Genomic DNA, 24,242 nt, shown 5'->3' on the forward strand with positions numbered 1-24,242 from the left:
ACCGCAGCAGTTTCCACACGTTCTGCTGTGGATTACCCATAAGCAGTGTTGCCAGGTGAGAAATGTAGGATTATCGTACCAGAGACATAAAATTATCGTATTTTGAGGGAAATTATCGTACACCCGTCATAACCAAAATAACAAGTCTATTGATGCGCTGTAGTCACTCTAGTGTTGAATAGCGTCTAACATGTTCACTCATTTTCAGTGCTTCTTCTTCCAGACTGGCTCTGCTTCTTCTTAATTTTTTTTTTTTTTTCCCCCCCCTCACTCATGGGGCGGGCGCAGCGGACTATTCAGCCAATCATGGCCGTTGTTCTGAGGCAAACGCATACACGTCACTCGTAGCTCACATTTAGAAAAGAAGAAGAAACAGAAACAGATGCCTTCAGATTCACAAAAAAACTCCGACAGTTGCGACAGGCTGATTACAACCAATTACAACCACACATTCACGGAATGGTGAAATTATCGTATTTCTGGTCTTTTTTGGGATTATTGATCGTACATCGTACAGAGGGCAAAATTATCGTACAAATACGATAATTATCGTACACCTGGCAACACTGCCCATAAGTCACTTCTTTTAACCCTGTGCTGCAATGCAACATTGACACCAGCAGATGGCACTGTCCCCATTCATGCAGGCATTTTAACAGACTATTTACAACCCGTTACAAATGCAGGCCATTATGATCTTTTGTGTTTTATATTTTATTTTCAAGTATGCTAAAAAATGTTATCACTATACGATCACTGTGCAGAAGCGAGTAACGTTACGCTGTGGTTCGAGGAACAGACTGACATCTTTCATTGACACGCTGGTTGTGTGTTGTTCCCATGTTTCAGTTGCAGCAATAAACAAGTCCAGTGGTCCATCCAACCGGTCTCGTCTAAGTTCATAGCAGCAGAGCAAAATCAACAAGGTCACACATACAGAACAGGGCCTTACTGTTATGCATCTTTAACTTGTTCCATGTAATGTCAAACATTGGCCAGCAGATGTCGCCATATTTAACTGATCCAAACACTGAACGTTTCCACACATTGCTTCGTATTGATTCGAGGAGCATGTGTCTGCAGACCCGGAGACCGCAGATTCAGACCCGCACTTTTGGACCCGCAGGTTCAGACCCCTTGGTTTTTTGCTACAGCGCCCCCTGGTTTTTTATTATGCTAATGTTACCTGGAACATGGAGGACCCGTCGGAAGAAAAGGTATTGAACGTTAATCACATCGTTCTTTTCATGTCATAAAAGTTTTTGTTGAAAATGTATCTGACAGCGTAACGAACGTTTGACTTATAATACGTTTACAATTAGCCTTATGCACGTCAAATGCAACATAATATTTAGGCTAATCAAGCTTAGCATTTTTCTGCTAGAAGCACATGTTACCAGGGCACATTTTTTTCTTTTAAAGGTGCACATAACTATCCAGCATGGACAAAATTTGCCCCAATTGGAGCAATGCAGGACATGCTGCAAGCTATTCCACTGTCCATTCTGCAGCTCAAGTTTGTTTCAGCCTACGAAGTGGAGCAAATGCAGAAAACATCTGCAGTCCCATTTTAACAGAGCTGTTAATTACCAAGGTAAAGTCTGAACACATTCTCGATGTAGGACATGGTTTGTGTGTCACATCCTTCTTTTATTCTTTTTTTTTTATATATCGTAGGATCAGTGCATTATATTTTTAAAAACAGCACACCAAATGAAAGAATAGTGTCTCAGGAAAATATATCATCAAGGACTGACTGTAGTAATTCAATTCAATTATGTTCTTTTGTTTAAGGATATACAATTCACAGATGTGGACTGGGATGTCGGCCCCAGCTTCATTACCACTGCTTCTGCAGCTCAACACTAGTAAGAAAACAAGATTTTGTAAAACATCTGGATTTGTGTGAAAAGTCCACCATACAGGCACCACCGACAGTGCCGCCGCAGTCCAGCAGTCAGGCACCACTGCAGTCCAGCAGTCAGTCCAGCAGTCAGGCACCACTGCAGTCCAGCAGTCAGTCCAGCAGTCAGGCACCACCGATGAGTAGGCACAGTGTGAAGCCTGTGTTAAAAAAGAAATGTCCCATATGCCAGGCCATAATGAATAAAAGGAACTTAAAGAGGCACATTGAAAGAAAGCACATGGCCAAACAAAAAGACATAACCGCCACATCCCACCTTGACAGTGAATGTGTCGACCCTGAAAATGGCATCTACACTGTCAAGAAGGAGGCAGAGCAGGTCTTCCTGGCAGGGCCTGCTGTCGATCAAAGGTAAGAGGAGAGAAGTAGGAATTTAGAGTACATTGATGGTTCTTCTATTCCAGTATTTATCATTTTGTCTGTTTTCAGTGAAGTGGACGAGTTCTGCAGGAGGCTGGAGAGGCAGATGAAGAAAGACGGCGCACTGCCATAATTTGTGAAAACCTGTACAATTAAAAAAAATTTTTTTTTTTAAAACCATTTCATTTCATTCGGCGCACTGCCATAATTTGTGAAAACCTGTACAATAAATTTTTTTTTTTTTTTTAAATCATTTCATTTCATTCATTTCATTGTAGGCTATTTTGAGACTGTTTTGTCATCATAACCCCATGCAAAAGAACATTTAAAAGCATGTAATTTCACTGGAGGTTAATTATTTATTGTTATTTGTTTTTTTAGTCCAAAATATTTTTAAAAAGTTTAAAAGTAATCCAAGCTTCACAAACAATTAGATCTTGGCGTTTTATTTATTTATTTAGTCAGTCCAAAATATTTTTAAAAGTAATCCAAGCTTCACAAACAATTAGATTCTTGGTGTTTTATTTATTATTATTTTTTTTATTATTTATTTTATTTATTTTCCCTGTCGAAAATCCATAAGAAGGGGTCTGAACGGTCCAGACTGTGGAGTTGCAGTTTTACAGTCAACCAGTAGGTGGCACTGTCAAAAAAACACAAGGGGTCTGAACGTGCGGGTCCAAACGTGCGGGTCTGAATCTGCGGTCTCTGGGTCTGCAGAGACATACTATTGATTGATTCAGTGGTTCAGAAAGCTTCGGTTTCTCCATCACTACGTGTTGAACCGTCGTTAATAGAAGCGTGTGACGAGTTAACGGAAAAAACCCTGCAGAGAAGTACAACGTCTTGTTTACCTTCCGCTGCTTCCGGTCCGTTTGTTAGCGTCCAAGGCCAAGTCTGAATGTCCTCTCCTCGGCCTCACAGGAATACGTGCGGCCACCGGCTTCAGACGCCATGTTGTCTTCTCCATATTCAGTCCGGTGAAACGTTGGAGAAAACACTCCGCTACACATTCCGGACAACGACCTACGGCCTGGAGCCACCGTTTCCCGCACGGACGTTTGGCCCCGCCCACTTCCGCCTAGGCTCACCCTGCTGCGCTGTGATTGGCCAGTGTGCCTCCGTGGTGTTTGGGTGGAGTTGTTCAGTTCCATTCCTTTAAGGGCTACTTGTGTAGCTAGCTAGCATCGAAACAAAGGCCCAATCCCGACATCCCCCCTCACGGACTCACGCACTTTGATGCACGTTCACGTTGACCTTAGGGGGGACATTGGCATTTGGCCCAAGATGTCGCCCGTCTGGTCATTTCTCCGTTGTTGTCATGGCAACATCTGACCTTTATCGGATGCTTTCATACGGTTGTGCTGACATGAAGTGCAGACTGACGGATCCATACAGAATCATTCTAAAGTCAATCACTGTTTAAACTACAGTCCTGTGGACCATCGCACACATATTAGACAGTATATAATAATAACAATAATTATAATAATAATAAGCAGGACACCACAGGGAGTCGGACCCCATCTCAGTAAACTGAAAATACCATCACCAGTGTCTTTTTATCTTATTACTGCCATTATGTATTCCTTAATATTATATTTATAAATGATAGATACCACTCAAAGTGGTCCAAGACTGATCACTTGATGACGTGAAACTACTTGAATTTAAAAACTGGCAAAGTGATTGAGAACAATGATTTGACACGTTGGAGTCAAACATTTCTTTACAACATTAAAGAGACCAATCGGAAACGGAGACAGACTTTGGACTTTTGATTGGAGGAACTGTTTGGTCCCAGAATGCTCTCTGCCAACTCGTCAGCTGTTTGCTCTCAGCTGGAACACAAAAACAAACAATATGACAAAGTTCACAAATATTGCTGTAAATATGATAAAAAGTGACTTTAAAATACTCACCACTTTTTTAACCGTTAGGAGCTAAATGTGTCAACATGTAGCCGTTCATTTCAGAGAGTGTCACGTGAAAAAACAGACAGATACATCACATGATGTAATATATATGTATTTATTTTCATTTGCACAAAGATTCCAGAGGAGCAGTCGTTGGATGTGAGGATTCCTCCATGTTGGACTTCACCACTAAGAGCCCTGTTCCATGTTATTCTTGTACTATGGGGAGCTTTGCTCCGTTCTATTGACTGGAACACTGTTGATGATGTGAGCCTTACCGTTACACTGAGCCTGCTAGCACTGCTAGTTCACTGGACCATAGATTACCATCCGCATGAACACCTGGGTGATTCATGCATCTGGTTTTAAGTCCAAACACAGGGACTACTATCACTGCCATGCACCAGCATTTTCCAAACACAAACAGTCCTTGAGCTCTTGCTTTGACTTCATGATAGAATTGTGAATAAATAGTGAACGGCACGTCGTAGTCTGTCTTCTCTTTAGTCTGTCTTCACAAATCTCAAACAAACCAACAAGCTGAACAGATCTCAGGCTCCTCCAACAAAACTCCTTAAATGTGTCCAAAACTAAATCACAGCACTTCAAAACCACAACGTACCACATGAAATAGTCTAGAAATCAAATATAGGCAGAAAATGGAACATAGAAACATGAACTGAGAGATTTGTGGTCGATTGTAATTCCAAAACAAATATACAAAGTCAAGATTTCAGTGTTCTACTTCAACTGCATCGACCTGCTGCATATGTTTCTCATGTTTATTCAGATTGTTTGCTTAGTTATGACCATATTTCTCATCAAAATCTGTTCAGTACAAAAATGAGCAAACTCCCTGAGACAGATGCTTCATCATTATTCTATTTACAGACTTTTATTTTGAAATTTACCTTGGATTTACTGATCATCCCATGGCCTCACATTTGTAAGTTTTTTGGCATTTTTGTTTCATTTTGCTTTTTGTTTTCTCTTCTCATCATATAAAACATTGTCATGAATAAAAAGTCACGATAAACAACAATATTCCTTAAACTAAGTCAAATGAGCTCAAAACTTATGAAAAATAGCAAAATCAAGTACAACTGTTATGAAATGAGCAAAATGATTAATAAGTGTAAAATCCTGAAATACAAAATCAAATACTTGTTTATAAAGTACAACATTAAGTCAACACTTTATGTACAAAATGAAGCAGAATTCTTATGAAATATGAATATTGGTTCATCACAAAAATAAGCTGTTCATTGTGATTCTCTTCAGCTAAATGTGTCCTGCTGCCCAAATCGACTTCACAACAACAATGAGCCATGTGAACCACAAGGGGGCGCTGACGTGAAGTCATGACATGTGACTAACAGATGAAGTCGGTGTGAAAACAGTCTCTGGGACCTCCAACAGGACTCTGCAGTCCTGGTGCTGGGAGATTTCAACCACGTCTCCATGAAGAAACCTGTTACCATAGCAACAACAAGCCTCGCTTCAACAAGGAAGTAAGGCACCTATGCAGTGAGACAAATGCTGCATTTCAATGTGGCGACAAAGACCAATACAAACTCCTTAAATAGCAACTTCAAAAGGCAGCTCAAACAGCTGAAGCCACTTCTAGAGTCACACCTGAAAACAAGCTCCAAGTCCATGACTTTAAGGGGGTTTGGCAGGGCCGGCACACAATCACTAACTACAAGACCAAGCATCATGTGAGCCCCCCTTCCTGAGAGGCTGAAGGATTTCTAATAATAATAATAACACATTCAATTTATATCACGCTTTTCTGAATCCAAAGACGCTTTACAGACAAGAGATAAACAGACCATCAGACAAAACAATGAAAGAAAGAAGATGGGTTTGGAGGCGGGACTGGAATATGGTGAGGGACTCAGAATCACCGATGGTTTGGGGAAGGGAGTCCCAGAGCCTGGGAGCTGCCCTGGAGAAGGCTCTGGCCCCGAAGCTGCGGAGGTTGGATTTGTGGATGGAGAGGAGACCGGCTAATGTGGATCTGAGGGCCCGCGAGGGTTGGTAGGGGGGGATGAGGTCAGGGAGATGAGGGGGGGCCAGATGGTGGAGTGCCTTCTAGATGGGAAGCCAGTGGAGAACACCAGACTGGAGGGGCTCAAACAGGTTATTAATGTGGAGATGGGATTGTAATTGTGTCATTTCTACTGTAGATTGGAGTCCAGTGAAGCTCAGACCAGCTCTCTCAGTCCCCCCCCCCCCCCCCCCCCCCCCCCTTTTCAATCTCAGAGCATGATGTCAGAAGGCTGCTGGGGGTGAAGTAGAACAGCTCCCCACTGACCCCTCCCACCCAGCACATCACCTGTTCACTCTTTTACCATCAGGGAAGAGGTACAGAAGCATCACCAGCAGATCCTCACGCTTCAGAGATAGCACCTAGCTCCAAACCCCCCACTTCAACATGGACATCTTTTCATGTCCAGAGTAATAACAATATAGTAGAAATGTGATGAGTCATATTTCCAGAGGAACATGCGTATGAACATGAGCTGGTGTCGGTGTGTTAGAAACCCATGTGGATGTGAGAGGAGGTCCTTGGAGGTGCTACTCTGCTCCCCGAGCTCCTTCCTGTTCAGTCGGCCCGCCTTCAGCTGCACCAACGCCCAGGTTGTAGTAATCCGGCTCCACGTCCTCCCGTCTGCCCGGCTTCTGCCCCCTGCTGGCCTGGAGAGACGTGACAGCACACAGACATGTGACTTCCTGCATGGCTCCTCTCTCCAGGTCAATGAACACAGACTGAGTCAGTGCTCTCAACAACAGACATGTGTCAGTACCTTACAGTAGAAGTAAAGGCCGACCTGCGCCGACAGCAGAATCAGCGGCACGGTGACCAATCTGATGATGACAGGTCTCAGATCTGATGATCAAACACATGGACAGTCATCACATGACTCATCATGACTCCAACAGCTGCCATTCAACACAAACTAGGGACCTGGCATTCTGTCCTCCAGTCCATTGTTTGCTGTCACCATTTACAGACCTGGTTTCACTTTGTTCACTAGATCAGGGCTGGATTCCAGAAAGCAGGTTTAGTTCAAACTCTGAGTTTGTTAAGCCTGAGAAGAGGGACACTCTGGGTCCTCTGTTCCACAAAGACAGTGAACCTAAACTTCCACCTAATAGATATGGAAGCACATTGATTGGAGCAGCCTGACGTCGGGACACGATGTTCAGAATCAGAATCAGAAAGGAGTTTATTGCCGAGCATGGGCAGACTGGCAATCTGGCATCAGATTAAAACCATATGTCTTAGGCTGCCTGTTTGCACAATATTCTTCTGCTTCATTTTCAGCTGCAGCCACATTATTTTTGTGTCTGTGGGATTAAACCTAAATCTAAAAGAAGATTATTACATTTCACTTCTTCCAGTCATGCTAATCAGGAATTGAACAGTCAGCTTACCTACGACAGTGACAGAGAGCAGACGGCTCTCAGAGGAGAAGTTATGAGAAAGAACATGGACGTGATAAACACAGCTGTAGCGTCCCTGGTGGGCGGGCTCTGCAGCAGGAAACAGGAAGTGGGCAGTGTGATTGACAGCTGGCTGGGTGTAGTTGTGTGCTGAGTTGGAGGAGGTGAAGGTGAGCTGGAAGGAGCCTCCTGGGTACTGTGGCTGGACGGAGCAGAAGACGATGAAGGTGGAGCCCCTGAACGCCTGAAACCCCTGCTGCTGGGCCTCGGAGACCCCGTCCATGGAGGAGGACACGGAGATGTTTGGCTGCAGCAGCAGGTCTGTAAAGACAGAGAGATGATGAACGGTCACATGAGGCTCGTTGGAGATGAACTGCTCCTCGCCTGGAAAGTAGACGAGATCAGGCGGCAGCAGCAGGAGGCGGAGCCTAAAAGCTGCCGTCCAGTCCAACACTTTCCAGCAGCCTTCATAGACGTCACAGGAAGTCATAGAAACAGTTCCATCCTGTTAGATGCTACCTGTAGTTTGTGACCACGTTCAGATTGATATATTTTTTAAAAATTCATTTGGATTTATTCATATTTGTTCATAAATATCTGGAAATGTGTGTATGTTGCATTTTATTCTCTCCTTTCCTCTTTTGATGTCTGCCTCATAAAGCATGATGTAACTACTTGTTTTGATAAGTGCTATAAATAACCTTTATTATTGTCGTTATAATTATGGTTATTATTATTATCAAACAAAAAAAAGATATGTTTGAAAACTTTTATTACACAACATGAGACTTAAAGCCCACGATCTAGCATTAAATATTAGAATGAGATCAAGATACCCTGTGAAAACAGGAAGTGATGTCACAGGTCTGACAGACAGACAGACAGGTGTGTCCTGCCAGGTGACGCTCAGCAGTCTATGGAGGGTCTGAAGCTTCCAGAAACCAGCCCACTTCTCTACATTCTAGGACGTCATTGTCCTGGAGAACTTTACAGTTCAGTCCAGTGGAAACCACTGACTGTCACTGGGACAGAGGAAGGAACATACTGGGAACACTGCTGTCATAGATGATGTCATAGATGATGTCACTGAGGGGCTTACCTGAGCAGGTGAGATTCAGGATCAAAGAAGAGGAAGCTGATCCTGCACACTCCCTCAGAGTGGATCCAGAATGAACACAGTCAGACCTGATCCTCCACACAGGTCTTCTTGAGGACTCCTTTCTCCATCCTACAGAAACAGCAGAGCCACAGTCCAGCTCTCTACAGGCAACAGCTGCTTCCTTCAGGGTCCAGTCATAGCTATACACTGGTCTCCAGTCTCCCTGACGTCTCACCTCCAGTGTTCCAGCACAGCGACTGGCTCCTCCCACCAACCTGACATCATCAGGCTCTGAACAGAAAGAAGAGAGTCGTCAGTCAAAGAGCAAAGTGAGTTTGATGAGAACAGAAATGAACCAGATCAAAGCTGCAGCTCCTCTTCTACCTGAGCAGGTGAGTCCAACAGCTTTGCCAGGTGAGCAGGTGTTTCTATCTGAGCCTGAGCTTCTACAGTCCAGGAGAGCAGACTCATGGCCTCCACACTGGAACTCTTTGGTCCACGTTGGAGCCCCCACGTCTCCATAGAGCGCCCCCTGGAGGACTGAAGGAGCCCCACAGCCAAGCTCCCTACAGACCACCTCTGCATCCTGCTGGTCAAAGTCAGCTTCACACACTGAGGACCACCACTGGTTGGACTGGTTGGACTTCACCTCCAGTCTGCCTGAGCACAGACTAGTCCCATTCAGCAGCCTGACAGAGTCTGGAGAGATGATAGAAGATCAAATAGAGAGAGAGAAAAGACACCAGACACCAGAGAAAAAGATGTCATGAAACTATTCAGTGATTCAAACTGGACTCAAAACAATTCCACCATCAGTTCATCATTTACAGTTTTTCTCAATTGCTTTGAAGATAAGAAAAGATAATGAATATTTTCTAAACAACATGTGTAAACCTCCAAACCACTGGCCACTGCTTCACAACAGATTAGCATTTCTCATTCTTTTAGACAAATTGCAAATGTTTTAGCACATATATGCAAATGAGTACAATTATCTACTATTTGCACAATTAATGATTGAACATATCTTGCTGATCAAAACTGATTATGTTGCTTCTCAGTTGAATAGTTGTTCTCTTCAAAACATGTATGAATTCTTTCATGGTGTGAGTCATCACATGTACAATAGTCCGTTCAACTGTCTAAATGTGTCAGCATATATACCATGAATATCATTATGTACTATGGAGTATTTTCTAACGTCCACTAAACTGGTAAATTGTCTGTCAGGAGAAACTTGAACTTCACTAACCAATGAGGAGTTTGTCCCATCTTACATCAACCAATCGGACGTCATCTCCAGTCAGCTGACAGGTGCTATTCATGAGTACGGCTGTTACCAAACATATTTATAGAGCTGGACTACAACAGAATAACCACAATGTCTGAACATGGAGGAACCTGCTCAGGTACATCATGAACAGGGCAACTGTAACCGTTTCCATGGAAACGTGAGTGCAGTGTGTAATACTGTAAAAGAAACTTGTACTGATGAAATCAGCATGTGGATAGTATTCAGTTTAGTGTTCAGTTCACTGGACAAACAGAACATTCTAGTAGAGGAAACATTCAGGGTCAACTAAAGAAATAGGACAAACCTGAAATGTGGATATAAGGAACATTTCCAGGCTCCACTGCCGTCCTGAAAAACATCTAAACATTCTGACCACCATTGTTTCCATGAGGTCAAAGGAACTTTTCATTTGGAGGGCAGAGACTTTTTATATGAGACACTAACTTTGTTTTGAAGCACGACTTCAATGTTTTGAGTGAGTTCTGACCTTTTGCAGGTGAGTTATGGTGTTGTGTTGGAACATGGAAGCTATTTAGACAAATCAGGTTCTGAGAATATTAACAAAGTTTCAAGAGATGAGCCAAAGAAATTGAAATAAACTGTAACACCAGAACATGTTTAGAACACCACAGCCTGCAGCAGTGTTACATCACATTTACATGAATACACCCTAACAACTGTTATCCATTGTTCAACACTTTCAATATGTTTTCAAGCAGAAACACATCATCATCTGCAGATCCTCTATTCTGTTCCTTCTGCTCAGAGACTCCACAAACGTTGCTCTCCACACAGAGAAGTTACAGCTTTGGATTCTCTCTTATCTTCCTGAGAATAAAGCTGTGTTTAGAAACGTGGTCTAAACCAATAAGAGACAGAGCTCGGGCAGGTCCTTGCCTCTGATTGGCTGTGGTCCTTTTCACTGCTGTAAATTGTGTCAGTTCGAAAAATGCGAGCGAGCTGAGCCGGTACTTTTCTTTGAAAATGAAGAGAGGTAGAAAGCCTGGCCCCAAGACAATTAATTAATTAATTAAAAAGCCCAAAATATGCCTTCAGACAGGACTGGTTGAAGCAATTTCCCTGGCTGATGTACGATGAAGAAAGGGACTCAATGCACTGCATTTATTGTCGGGAGTGCGGTCAGAATATGGCCGGTAATAGTGCGTTTGTGGAAGAGTCTCTATGAAGGAGTGCGTTATTGTCTACTGCTGCATTTTGCATAAAGGGAGGCCGGTCAACATGTTAATTGGACATGTCGGGTGGAGCATGGACACGCACAGTGTTTGAAGGCCCACATTACAGCATGAGAGATCATGAATAGGAAATTGTATAGTAGCCTATTCCTAATATTATTAAAAATGAATAGCCTAAGTAAAAACATAAGTAGGCTAGGCTAAGATCACATCAACAGTTTTCCATTTGCAATCTATAGGCTAGTGACCTGTATGATCTTTTTATTCTTGAGGAATTTATGCTGCCACAAAGCAAGCATTTGCTGCGTTTGGGCATCAGTGTGCAGATTGTCTGGAGAAAACGGGTGCTCTGGGTGCTGATGGTGCTGCAGTTAACCTAGGCCATAAGGGGGCGTCATTATGTCAAAGGAGAGCGATGAAAAGGTGACCTTTTGGCGTTAAAGGCGACGCGATGAACACCTGAATTTTGTGCTGGTGCACCTTAAAAAAAAAAGTTAGGCTCACCAGTGCAACCAATGCATAAAGTTAGTCTGGAGCCCTGTAAGGAGGTGTTCAGGGTGAAGGACTCCACGTGGGGGTGGAGATACTGACGAGCCCCCGACTGAGCTGCTCAGAGTTGTGGCCACTTTTGGTGCCTGCTATGGTGGCAACCAAAGAACCTGCTGGTGGAAACCAGCGGCTCAGAAAGCTGTGGAGCTGAAGAAGGAGTCCTTTCAGGCTGCTTGGTGGTCGGCCCAGAGGACTCCTGAAGCAGCACACGTGGAGGTTTCTCTCATACAGATATCTTGGTGCATTCAGCAGATATGTTGAATATGTTGAATTACCAACAGCTGACAGCTTTCTAGATAAGTAAGAATGAAGAAAGTAAAACAACCACATTGCATGCATCTTTGTCATGACGTCATGGCTTCTAGAGCTCCGTCCATATCTTTGTTTCATTTCACGGAGCGCTGCCGCGCCGTTATTTCTGCGTGCGCTGCTGTCGCTGTTTCTGTGGTGAGATTGTGATTCAGAAAACTTTACTGTTCATCAGACTTCATGTGTCAAAAGCATCCGTTTATGTGGGCAGGCCAAGACGAGGAGGACGAGATTTCCTAGTGTTAAAAACACGTTTCTAACAAAACATATACTAATTTCATTACATACATGTAGACATTCCAATAGTACTGATTTGTTTACTATTCTAATTATATTCGGTTCCAGAAGTTCGTTCCAACAGCCCTAAAACATTCTAGTAGTTTTATTATAATTCCTTGTTATTCAGAGACCATGAACATGTGCATAAATATGCAAATGTGTGTGCAATCATTTATGGACTTTCACCGTGTCTGAAGTCAGCGCGTCTGTCGATCCACTCGCTGCTATTTAAGTTTCACTATCAGTTGTGAATCAGTTCATTTCTCAGTGTTTCTAACGTCAGATTGTGTTTGGAGCTGCTCATCACATGGATTCTTGTGGGTCATTTGATGACAAAACTCAGAAAAAACTTATCATAAACATCTTCGACATGACTATCAATCACTGTGTGTGTGTGTGTGTGTGTGTGTTTGCGTGTGTGTGTGTGTGTGTGTGTCAGCCCCGCCCCTCTGTGAAACAGACAGAGAGGAGAGACGCTGGATGAAGCGGTGTCTGTTAATTACACTAATTAATTAGAGACTCTCAACGTGTTTTTTCTCTTTTCTTTCGACAAACACTTATAATGTTATATATTTATATATACATATTATGGCATGCCGTTCAGGAAATTAATCTTTGAATATATTGAATGAACTTTTTATATATTGAATAAATGTTTGAATATATGGAATGAAACTTGATTAACGTCATCAAGGCACAGCCGCCATCTTGTACTTTAATGTGTAACGTGTAGATGAATGGATGCTGCTGCAAGACGCAAGTGACAATGAGTCAGTCAGCTCGGAATCTTGTAGAAGCAATATTAAGCAATTAGAACATCATTAACACATTGGCCATTGCTTGTACGGGCCAAAATCCCCCCCCCGATAACCGTGCCCGTATTGGGCCGAAGAAGTCCGCTCCCTTTTTAACTGCGGTCAAGTGAGCCGTCATTTGTTTTTCCGAAGTCAAACCAGCCGCCCGTATATTTGTAGTGCGCCCGTATTCTGATATATACGGTAAATTCATTGAAACTGCTCACAACAGCTGACATGAAGGAAGTTTTCTGAATAAAGTGTTGCACAACTAGACTCATATACAGGATTAATACGGAAATATAATTAATTGCATAATATTCACATAACTTTTCACTGTGGAATATCAGAATAAATGCCTTTGCATATTTCCTGTGCAGTAAAAAATGACATTATCTTAAAAAAATGATTAAAATTAAACTGTCTGTTTCCAATGAATAATTTCACTTCAGGTGCATTATAGATGACTTCAGGTATCTTCTGACAAACTTACAGAACGTTTCACCGTGGAATTTTTAAATAAAACGCCTTTGGAGAAATACGGGAAAATATTACATGAAGTTAAAAATTCATTAAAATTAAAGCGTCTGTTTCCGATCACTAATTTCAATTCAGGTACATTCAAGATGACCTCTCCTTTTTCCTAACGTTACCTTTTCCAACAAGTTTATAATGGAAAGCTGGTCAGCTAGTTAGCACGTCAGCTAACGTGACTGAATTGTGTATTAACGTTAGCCTACAATCAACGTCAGTTCAGATGTCATTATGAAGAAGGAGCGCTGACCCAGCAGATAATATCTGGACACTTCTTTTCCAGAATGAGAGCTCAAAGAGGAAGACGCTATCTATGTAGCACAGCTAGCGTCAGGGCTGAGGTGCAGATGGAGCTGGGCCTGGCTAAAGGTTGAGACAAGAAATTAATTAGAGCCATCCCATGTCTCATAATTACTGACGATACTTTCTTTGAGCACAGGGTGTCTGTAGGTCCTGAGATATGTCCTTTGTGCTTTTAGAACATGGTATGCATATGTATGAGTACTAAATGTATATACTGTAATTAGATTGATGAATGATTGCTTCAGAGCCTCTGCTGGGTTCGTATGATTACATGTACTGTCGTAAGTGTTTGTGTGCTTATTGTTGTTGATCTTACTACATTTGTTTTTTTTACCTGAAGCTAATCTTGTCTTTTCCCTTATTTTCTTCTCAGAGTTCACCAGAATGCTTCATTTATGTGTTAAAACCACAGAAAAATCTTCTGGGGGGGGGGGGGGGGGGGGATGCCCCCAAACCCCCCTACTCGGGTTTATTTGGCAAATATGTCACCTTTTTCAGCCCCTCTGGGTTTGCAGGTCTGGACAAAGAAAAGAGACATCCGAAGCTATTTCCCCACCCAGAGAGTAAGTAGTAGCATAGCTGCTAGACAGTGGGGTTGCTGGGCAGTGTACCGACCAAAGCTGAGACCCAACTTCAGCCCTTGTGTGCATAAAAGCACCAGATGTGATCAATGATGCATGTGAATCAAAACCTTTAAAAAGTAGGAGTAAAAATACATAAAAAGAAGCAACCATCTAGTTAGAATCTATAAGACAAGTCAATAAAAAGATAAAGGATACATAAAGAATAGTAAAAGCAACAGGCGACATGCAGGTTAAAACCAATAAAATAAGAAAGAACACAATAAAAGTAATAATCCAGACCTTCAACCAGACTCCTGGGGCTCGTTCCAGAAAGCAGGTTTTCCTGAAACTCTGAGTTTGTTAACCCTGAGAAGAGGGAAACTCTGAGTTTTCCGTTTCAGAAAGAGAGTGAACTCAACCTTTAGGTCAGTTACCATAGTAACCAACTCTGTGAACCTAACCTGCTCGCTGGCAGGTTTGCTTCAACAAACCCTGAGTTTCTCTTACATGTCTGCCTTTTTCCGAAATCTGAACCAACTGAAAACAATGTCGGTCCTTTCCTCGTCAACCATCGATATGGAAATAAAAGTGATTCTAGCAGCTTTACGTCGGGAGAGGATTTTGATTACTTAGAAGGAAATTACCGTTTTTCCTACCGATCACATATCTAAACAATATTCTCCGACATTTTCAACATTTCATATCATGGACATAATCCAGATTCTTTGCAGAGCTCTTTAGATTTTTTGTGACCGGGAGTTTTCTGAAAAAGGACATTTCTTTGTTGAAATAGCCGCTTATATTTACTGTTTAATATGTGAAATATGATTAAAATCATATGCCTTAGTCTACGTATTTGTGCAATATTCTTATGCTTAACTTTCTTTTTGTGCTTGGGGGGATTACACCGATATGAAAATGATTATTTGTTTGTTCATTTGTTCAACAGCTGTTATATGGTCCTACTTCCTGTTTGTAGTTCTCTACTGAAAGGAGTTTGGTAAGACTTTAGATGGAAATGAGGGACGAGAGATGAAAGGTCACATTTACCCTCCGTTCAACAACATGGACCCTCGAAACAGGAAGTCATGTCACAAGTCTGACAGACAGACAGACAGACAGACAGACAGACAGACAGACAGGTGTGTCCTGCCAGGTGAAGCTCAGCAGTCTATGGAGGGTCTGAAGCTTCCAGAAACCAGCCCCACTTCTCTACATTCTAGGACGTCATTGTCCTGGAGAACTTTACAGTTCAGTCGGGTGGAAACCACTGACTGTCACTGGGACAGAGGAAGGAACATACTGGGAACACTGCTGTCATAGATGATGTCATAGATGATGTCACTGAGGGGCTTACCTGAGCAGGTGAGATTCAGGATGGAGGAAGAGGAGGATGATGTTGCACACTCCCTCAGAGTGGATCCAGAATGAACACAGTCAGACCTGATCCTCCACACAGGTCTTCTTGAGGACTCCTCTCTCCATCCTCCAGAAACAGCAGAGCCACAGTCCAGCTCACTACAGACAACAGCTGCTTCCTTCAGGGTCCAGCCACCATCCACTGGTCTCCAGTCTCCCTGCTGTCTCATCTCCAGTGTTCCAGCACAGCGACTGGCTCCTCCCACCAACCTGACATCATCAGGCTCTGAACAGAAAGAAGAGAGTCGTCAGTCAAAGAGCAAAGTGAGTTTGATGAGAACAGAAATGAACCAGATCAAAGCTGCAGCTCCTCTTCTACCTGAGCAGGTGAGTCCAACAGCTTTGCCAGGTGAGCAGGTGTTTCTATCTGAGCCTGAGCTTCTACAGTCCAGGAGAGCAGACTCATGGCCTCCACACTGGAACTCTTTGGTCCACGTTGGAGCCCCCATGTCTCCATAGAGCGCCCCCTGGAGGACTGAAGGAGCCCCACAGCCAAGCTCCCTACAGACCACCTCTGCATCCTGCTGGTCAAAGTCAGCTTCACACACTGAGGACCACCACTGGTTGGACTGGTTGGACTTCACCTCCAGTCTGCCTGAGCACAGACTAGTCCCATTCAGCAGCCTGACAGAGTCTGGAGAGATGATAGAAGATCAAATAGAGAGAGAGAAAAGACACCAGACACCAGAGAAAAAGATGTCATGAAACGATTCAGTGATTCAAACTGGACTCAAAACAATTCCACCATCAGTTCATCATGAACACCAGAACACATGGTTACAACACCACAGCCTGCAGCCATGTTCCATCACATTCCCGTGTCCTCGTGGCTTAAGGGTGAAGCTGATGTGGTCTCTGTCCCACTGTGACACCGAGGTCCACAAGCAGACAACACAACACTTCACTAACTGTGGATGCTCCACGTAATAAGGCAGGGAGACACCAACTGTGCCACGTTAACACCATATCAGTCGTGTGACAAAGAAATGTGTTGCACTCTCTTCACACAGCACTGCTGTTGCAGAATAGTGGGGACGTCCATGTTCTCCCTCATGGTCCTCATGCAGCTGCTAACCTGTGATGATCACATTAGAGCTGCACAGTTTGATGTGTGCATAAAAGCACCAGATGTGCAACACTTCATCGGCCATCGAGCTCATTTAACGCTGAATGAGTCAGGGAGGATTCAGATCCATCTGGCAGATAGAAACAGATGAAAGGGCACGGAGAATCCCAGGATGCTGCTGCAAACATGTCTGCCACTGTCATCCCTCTGAGGAGAGCCTTGGATGAGGACATGACATGAAAAACCCCCATTAACATGAACAAATCAATTCTAAAATGGACTGGAAGCCAGTGAAATGACCCGAGCACAGCTGTTATATGGTCCTACTTCCTGTTTGTAGTTCTCTACTGAAAGGAGTTTGGTAAGACTTTAGATGGAAATGAGGGACGAGAGATGAAAGGTCACATTTACCCTCCATTCAACAAGATGGACCCTTAAAACAGGAAGTGATGTCACAGGTCTGACAGACAGACAGACAGACAGACAGGTGTGTCCTGCCAGGTGGAGCTCAGCAGTCTATGGAGTAGGGGTGGGGGAAAAATCAATACTTAGATGCATCGTGATGCGGACGATTCGGAATCGATTCACAATTGTGAAAAATTGATTATTTTTATTCCGTATTGTTTACGGAACACAAAAGGTGGAACTCTGAAATGCAGCGCCCGGACAGTCTGTGGCGTTACACATAACAGAGACACGGCTGAGAGAGAAATCCCACCGGCACCAGCTGCATTTACACTGATAATGTTTCATCATTCATGGCTGAAATAAACACTAGTACTGCTTTGTACATGTTGTGAAGTCCCAGACACACCAGGAAACTAAACGGCGTCCTGTCTGAGTTTCTACCTTTACCCAGAGGGGGATCGGTGAGTCTCATAGAGCTGCATTCACAGCAGCGGTCGCTGTCAAAGAACCACGTTGTGATTTATTTACCATTTAAAGAGATAAAGAGTATGCCGAAGTAATGACGATTAGTAAAAAGTCTGAAGTCATGGTTTATTAAGTCTGTCCGTTAAGACGATACAAAATAACTTTACAAATACCTGTTTATGCATTCGGCTCGCTCAGAGCTAAGCTAGGCTAACACCGTAGCTGCTACGTAAACACTGAACATAACGTCGTCTCGGCATAAATACGGCAGAGACCTTGTTGTTGTTGGGTCTCTGTATGAGACGTAAGATACTATCCCACGGGAGACCACAGACCGCTACGCTGTGATGTGTTGAAATGCAGCTGCATTGATTATTGCATTGAAAGCTTTTTATTTGTATATCGGCTACAGTTCCCTGTTTTCTCTCAGGGATAAGCTCATCGCATGAAACAGGAGGACTTTGTGTTCATAGGAAGTCATTCTACTTGTGACAAAGAAAAGCCTTTTCTTTCATAAAATATGAGAGAAGGTAATTAACCTGTTGTTTTTCTTTAATAATTATCACAAAAGAAGGAAGTGACGAGCAAACTCTGAGTAGCAAAGTCAGATTTAATTTTTTTTTTTTTTAATCATGCATGGAAATGTACACAAAAAAAATTCTTGTATCAAGATCCATCTATAATCGGTTTATAATCGAATCGTGAGGTGCCAAGAGATTCCCACCCCTAATATGGAGGGTCTGAAGCTTCCAGTATGGAAGAAAACTCTTCAGGTCCAATTCTGTAGCTGGTTCAAATGAGGTTTAATCACTGACAGTGGAGAAAAGAAATTCACAGTGTGTCTATGAAGATCCAGTCTGTCGAATGGCCTGGCCGAGTTGGATTTATACAGAACATGCCAGAGAACAAAAGGGAAGGCGTCATGAGTGGATTTTCATTGAATCAACACATGTCTCTCTGCAGAGGAAGAGACATCTGTTGATATCTACAAGGTGTGACCGTTCTCGGGAGAGCTAGACGATGTCACTACAGGGGTCACTCATCGGGCCTTGATCAATGTATTTGAGACAGAGACCATTCAGGAAGAGGGAAAGATCAAAGAGTCTTTTCATCAAGACGGTAAGGGTTAACACAATGGAAAACAGCTCAGCAGGACATTTGATGTTTAGAGAGAAAGGAACATTATACCAAAACCAAATAAGAAATGTAAGGTAACACAATTTCTTCTACAATTCCCCATTTTGTCCTATACGACAACACTAAATACACAAGAAAATGTAATCAAGTGAAGTAAGAAAATTACAATACATCAATTCTACACAATTTGTCGAAACATCATGAAATAATTCTTTAGGTACGTCGTGAGTAGTTCGTTGAATCATCATTTTAGTAGTCACCTTAGCTGTAATAATTTTACACATTGCTCTGATACAAGAAAAAATAATAAGGGGTAATAAAAAAACAGATTATTCCAACATAACAACAAAAACATATATTCTATATTCGTTTCCAATCATTCAAAAATGTTGCTAATATTGCTGGTGTACACCTCATCAGTATTGTGTTGAATGCGTGCAATGATAATCTGGCACATAAGTACAACATTCAACACAAATCACTGCACAAGTGTCACCCTGAGATGCTAAAAAGATTGTCTAAAGCTGTAGGCAGGAGGCGTAGACGAGGTTGAAGTCCAAACAAAGTCCTTGTTGGTCATGGAGGAAAGCACGAAGTGACAATTTGAAATTCATGTCATGTCCACTTCCGGTGCCTTTAATACACAATTCTAATGGTCCTGGAACTACACTAAGAGGGATGGTAGCAGGGGCATCCATGCACGCCTGACACTTGTTTATGGATATTTTGCAGGATAAAGTTCTAATTTCAGGTGAAAACTGGAGAAAGTTCATGGGTGTGAGATGTGTGTATTCCGGTGAAGTATATGGCACATGTCATATTCGGAAATGGGCAGAGTCATCAGTGGGAAGAGTTCATCATGTGTAACCGTTATGGTTAGAATTCAAGCTTTTGTCAGCTATCATTCTAGGCAGGTTGATATAAGTGTTTGTAGAAATAATTTGGTCATGTGTGAGAAATGTATCGGGTCCAGTTTCTGTTGAAGGATGGAGCATTCAAGCAGGGACGAGATGTTGCTAATATGCTTCTTTTTTTTTGGTGGCTCCGTGGTTTCAGTATTAAGAGGGGGATCTTCCAAAGCAACCTTCTGTCCCCATTGCTTAATACTGGTACTGCAAGGGAGCCACAGAAGTGATAATCCGGTCACAAGCAGCAGCCATGTTGGTGTCCTCCATCAGCATCTGGTCAGAACAGCACCGCTCCGGGTTGTCCTCCTGCTGGGCTGTTGATCTTCACTGGTCCATGTTGGCATCCTGCTGGGTTGTTGATCTTCACTGGTCCATGTTGGCATCCCGCTGAGCTGTTGATCTTCACTGGTGTGAAGAGTGGATCCATGTGGGGTATCCTTCACACTTCATGACAGTGTTGTTGGTCAGCAGTATTTGAGATGGACCGGTCCACCTGGGCTGGAGAGTGTTCCTTCCCTTGAACTGCTTCAGGGTTGAAATCACCAGGCTGGAGGTTGTGATAGTTCCCGTCAGTGGGAGGCGTGTGCGCTGCGATCACCTGTTAGTGCAGAGCTTAGACAGAAGAACACAGTTCCTTGCAGAGTTCTCGTGTGATAGAGGAGTTGAAATGGGTGCCGTCGTCGCTGTTAATCCAGCGTGGGATCCCAAACAGGCAGACAATGTCTCTGAGGAGCAGGGTAGTCACTGTTGTGGTGTCTGCTTTTCTGTTTGCAAAAACTTCAGTCTATGTTGAAAACATATTGTTAAAATAATTACCCGTTGGTATAGAACTGGAGGAAGAAGATCGGAGTCAGCTCAAGGTCCAAACAGGGATTTAATCTTGATCAAGAGGAGAATTCACAGAACAACATGCTGGTCTGTTGCAAAGTGTAGACTCAACGTATTGTGAGACAAACATGATATTTATCCATCTTCTTGTGGGTGTGTTTTCACTCAGTTCACAGGGATGGAAGTCGTAAACTCAAATGTTTAACTTAACCTTGCATGGGTCACAAACCCTACCTGGGTCATAAACCACAACTATGTCGCAAGGCACACATGGGTTGCAAAACACACACAAATGGCCACAGGCCACAGGTCACAGGTCACTTTCACACCAAACCTTCTCATGTGTAAGTCTTCAGTTCAGATATCTCTCATCAAGAAGTACAAAATTTCCATATCACATATGATTAAAAAAAACAATAACAATAACATGTGAACATATGACTTTGTACAAAGTCAGTCAGCATATTTACAAAAGAGTCCTCACGGGGGGAATGCGCTTCTCGGTTTGTGTCGACAAAATTGTTTGAATTTAGGGACGTAACAGGAGCAACGTAAATCTGCTTATTGCAGCAACCATTCCCCATTTGCTCCTGTGAGTCACACCATGTGTCACACAAACAAGTTGAGGAAGCAAGAAATGTGTGGCTAATGCGCGGCCGTCGCAGGAGCTCCACAATTCATAAAACAACACAACCAGGCAGAGCTCTCAGAGGTGTCGGGGGCAGCTTGTAACGTAGCCACGTTAAAGCAAAGAGCTCAGCTTGTGGGGCTGAGCATGGGGGGTGGGAGGGGGTGGGTGAGATTCTAGGATCTCAAATAGGGGACCAATTGCATAACCTGAGTCAAGTGTAGGGCTTTCTGATTCCCACAATGCGCATAGACTAAAACGCAGAATCTGACAAGAATACCTGTAAAACGTGGAATTTTGTGGAATTTGTCAAAATCTGAAAATCAATGTTTTCTCGAACATTATAAGAGTTTGTTACCATACCTAAGCTGAAAGAAAAGGGAAAAGGGGGGGGGGGGAGGTTAAACGTTGTGTAATCAACGGCAACACCGCCTCATCCAGCCTGTCTGAAAAGTGAAACATAAATAGTAGCGAGTGGATTGACAGATACGCTGATTTTAGACACAGCGAAAGTCAGGGGCAGGGGGCTGCTAGAAATTTCTTTATTTTGATCTATCACCTACACGATTAGACAGTATTTGACGAAAAAATGCTATAAAATACTGAATTTCTATAAATGAAAACGGAAAACAGAATTTTGAAAAATGAGAACGGAAAACTAAATTTAGAAACATTTAAACGGAAAACACAGAAGTCCGAAAAACGGAAAACAGAAAGAATGGAATTTAGGAAAAAAACAATAAAATGGAAAATAAAAATTTAGAAAAATTAAACTGGAAAAAATAATTTAGAAAAATTAAACAGAAACCGGGATTTAGAAAAATTAAAACTGGAAGTACGGGATTTGGGAAAAATTGAAATGGGAAAACATCGAATTTAGAAAAATAAAAATGGAAATTGAATTTAGAAAATTAAAATGGAGAGCACGAAATTCTGGAAGAAAATAAGGAATCTTGAAAAATTTTAACGGATTTCATAGGGTTCTAGTCAAGTGCTCCAGTGGGAGAGCGGTATGAGCTACCATCTACAAACAAATTAACTCAGGTTTTGCAAGTTGTTTGTCTAGTGGTTCGGGACGGGGTGAGCAAAATGATCAACTAAGATCAACTTTCACAACTATATGGCTTGCCATCAATTAGGGAAGGAAGGAGGGAAACAGAGTTAAGAGGTGATCAGCGCTCAATAGTAAGGTTAGGTTTGGAAAGAAGGGTGAACTCATAACAAGTCTGTCTAGAGGAGGAAAAATGTTGCGTTTCAGAGCGGAAGACAACATGGGAGACAGAGTGCGGGGCAAATAGTGTCCAGTGGAGATCTCAGTACCATAGAGGAGGTAGTTTCCACAGCGTGACTGAAATAAAAATACAGTGATCTGGGATGAACAGAACAGGAGGAGAGGATAGTGGTTGGATCTGGAACTACAGGAAAAATAGGGTTAACACATCATTAACTGCACTGAGATCTTATAACTTGTCTTATTTGTTTGTTTTTTGTTTTTTTGGTATGGGCAAAATGGGAGTGTTACAGAGGCTGGAGGTAGCTATTATTATTCCTTGTTCTAACAAGGACTCTATCACAGGTGCAATTCCAAGTTCTGTGTCGGGTTTAAGGGGATACTGGCGTTTCTTTGGGAGTGGTTTATCTGGGTTGACATTAATTTTTACACTAGAAGCAGAAAGAATCAGTCCCACATCATTAGGGTGGCAGGAACACAGAGCAGGAGGGATCTGGGATGAAGATGGAAGGAGGTTGTAGATGGAGAAATAGGCTGGGGGGGCTAGGTGTGGTTCTGTCTGTGACAGAGTTGAAAAGATAACAGGTTCTGGGTCAAAAGAGACACACAGGATGTACCCCAAAGAGCCAACCTTGTACAGTGGGTAACTGCCTACAGTATCACAAAATGTTTTGTCATTACAACATTGGAATAACTTTACCATCTTGCCCAGCTCCAAGGTGTCGTATTTGTTAGCAGTAGCTACTGCGATATGGGGAACACCGTCATCCTTCTGAAACATAGGTTGTTGAGTGAGAGATAGTTTTACATTGAGTGCAATCCCTCCATGACCAAAATATATATCATAATCATGCAAGAGGGAGGTTGCTCTTTCATCTTGCTCAGCTTTTTTTTTTTGAGTATACTCAGAATTTGGAACTGCATCGTGATGAGCTAGACAATGGAGTGAGGGAAACCAGAGCAAAGAGTCAGATATTTCAGAAATCAGCCAAGAAAGGAAAGGAGAAGTGGGTTGTTTGGTTATATGGTTATAGATTGTTTGAAGTTTTAATGAAAGTTGAGGAGAGGGCAACTGCCAAGCATAGGTCACTGATCGGGAAACCTGTTGTAGCATAGAAAACACAGTATTAACATTAGCATCAGGTACATCAAGATATACCCCATAAGGGGTGCATTAATGGTGCAGTGAAATTGACATAATAAATCACGACCCAGTAAGTTCAGAGGGGTATCAGTTCTCTAGATAGGGGGCCTAATTCCACTGTCATTGGAGCATTTACTGGGTTTTGTTTAGTGATGCCAGAGACGCCTACTGTGTTTACAACCTCAGAGGACAATTCAACGTTTCCAGTTACAATTCAAGTCTTTAGGATTGATGCCAAGTCATAGGGCCCTAGTTTCGTAGACCAGGCGCAGTCAGCTTTCAGCGCACCTGCGCCGCGCCGACGGGGTGTGTCCGCCTGGACTTTGCAAGTTTCGTGCACCGCGCAGGCCGGCGCAGGCTCGCGCAGGCACACCTCCCGTCTCGCCCACCGGCGCAAGTGGGAAAGAGGGAGGAGAAGAAGGCGTGAGTGGGAGACGAGGA

General features: G+C 42.9%; 1 protein-coding gene and 1 long non-coding RNA gene across 2 annotated transcripts in view; one reads left to right on the forward strand and one right to left on the reverse strand.

The window, feature by feature from the left end:
- The first annotated feature begins 1,122 nt into the window (after positions 1 to 1,122).
- On the forward strand, positions 1,123 to 2,195 carry LOC311009991. The gene is made up of 3 exons (XR_014596720.1): positions 1,123 to 1,217; positions 1,423 to 1,594; positions 1,795 to 2,195. It is a non-coding gene; the product is annotated as an uncharacterized lncRNA (long non-coding RNA).
- A 715-nt stretch (positions 2,196 to 2,910) lies between these two features.
- Positions 2,911 to 24,242, reverse strand: part of LOC311010055 (scavenger receptor cysteine-rich domain-containing protein DMBT1-like) — a gene marked incomplete at both ends in the record, with an annotated part of 528,569 nt that continues 507,237 nt past the window's right edge. The window contains 2 exons of the mRNA XM_084004536.1: positions 2,911 to 2,927; positions 7,642 to 7,971. Of these exons, the coding sequence (XP_083860662.1) occupies positions 2,911 to 2,927; positions 7,642 to 7,971 (347 nt within the window). The remainder of the gene's footprint in view (positions 2,928 to 7,641; positions 7,972 to 24,242) is intronic.

This window comes from Eutrigla gurnardus, assembly GCF_963514095.1.
Source record: "Eutrigla gurnardus genome assembly, chromosome: 24".
In the NCBI taxonomy this organism is placed as follows: Eukaryota; Metazoa; Chordata; class Actinopteri; order Perciformes; family Triglidae; genus Eutrigla; species Eutrigla gurnardus.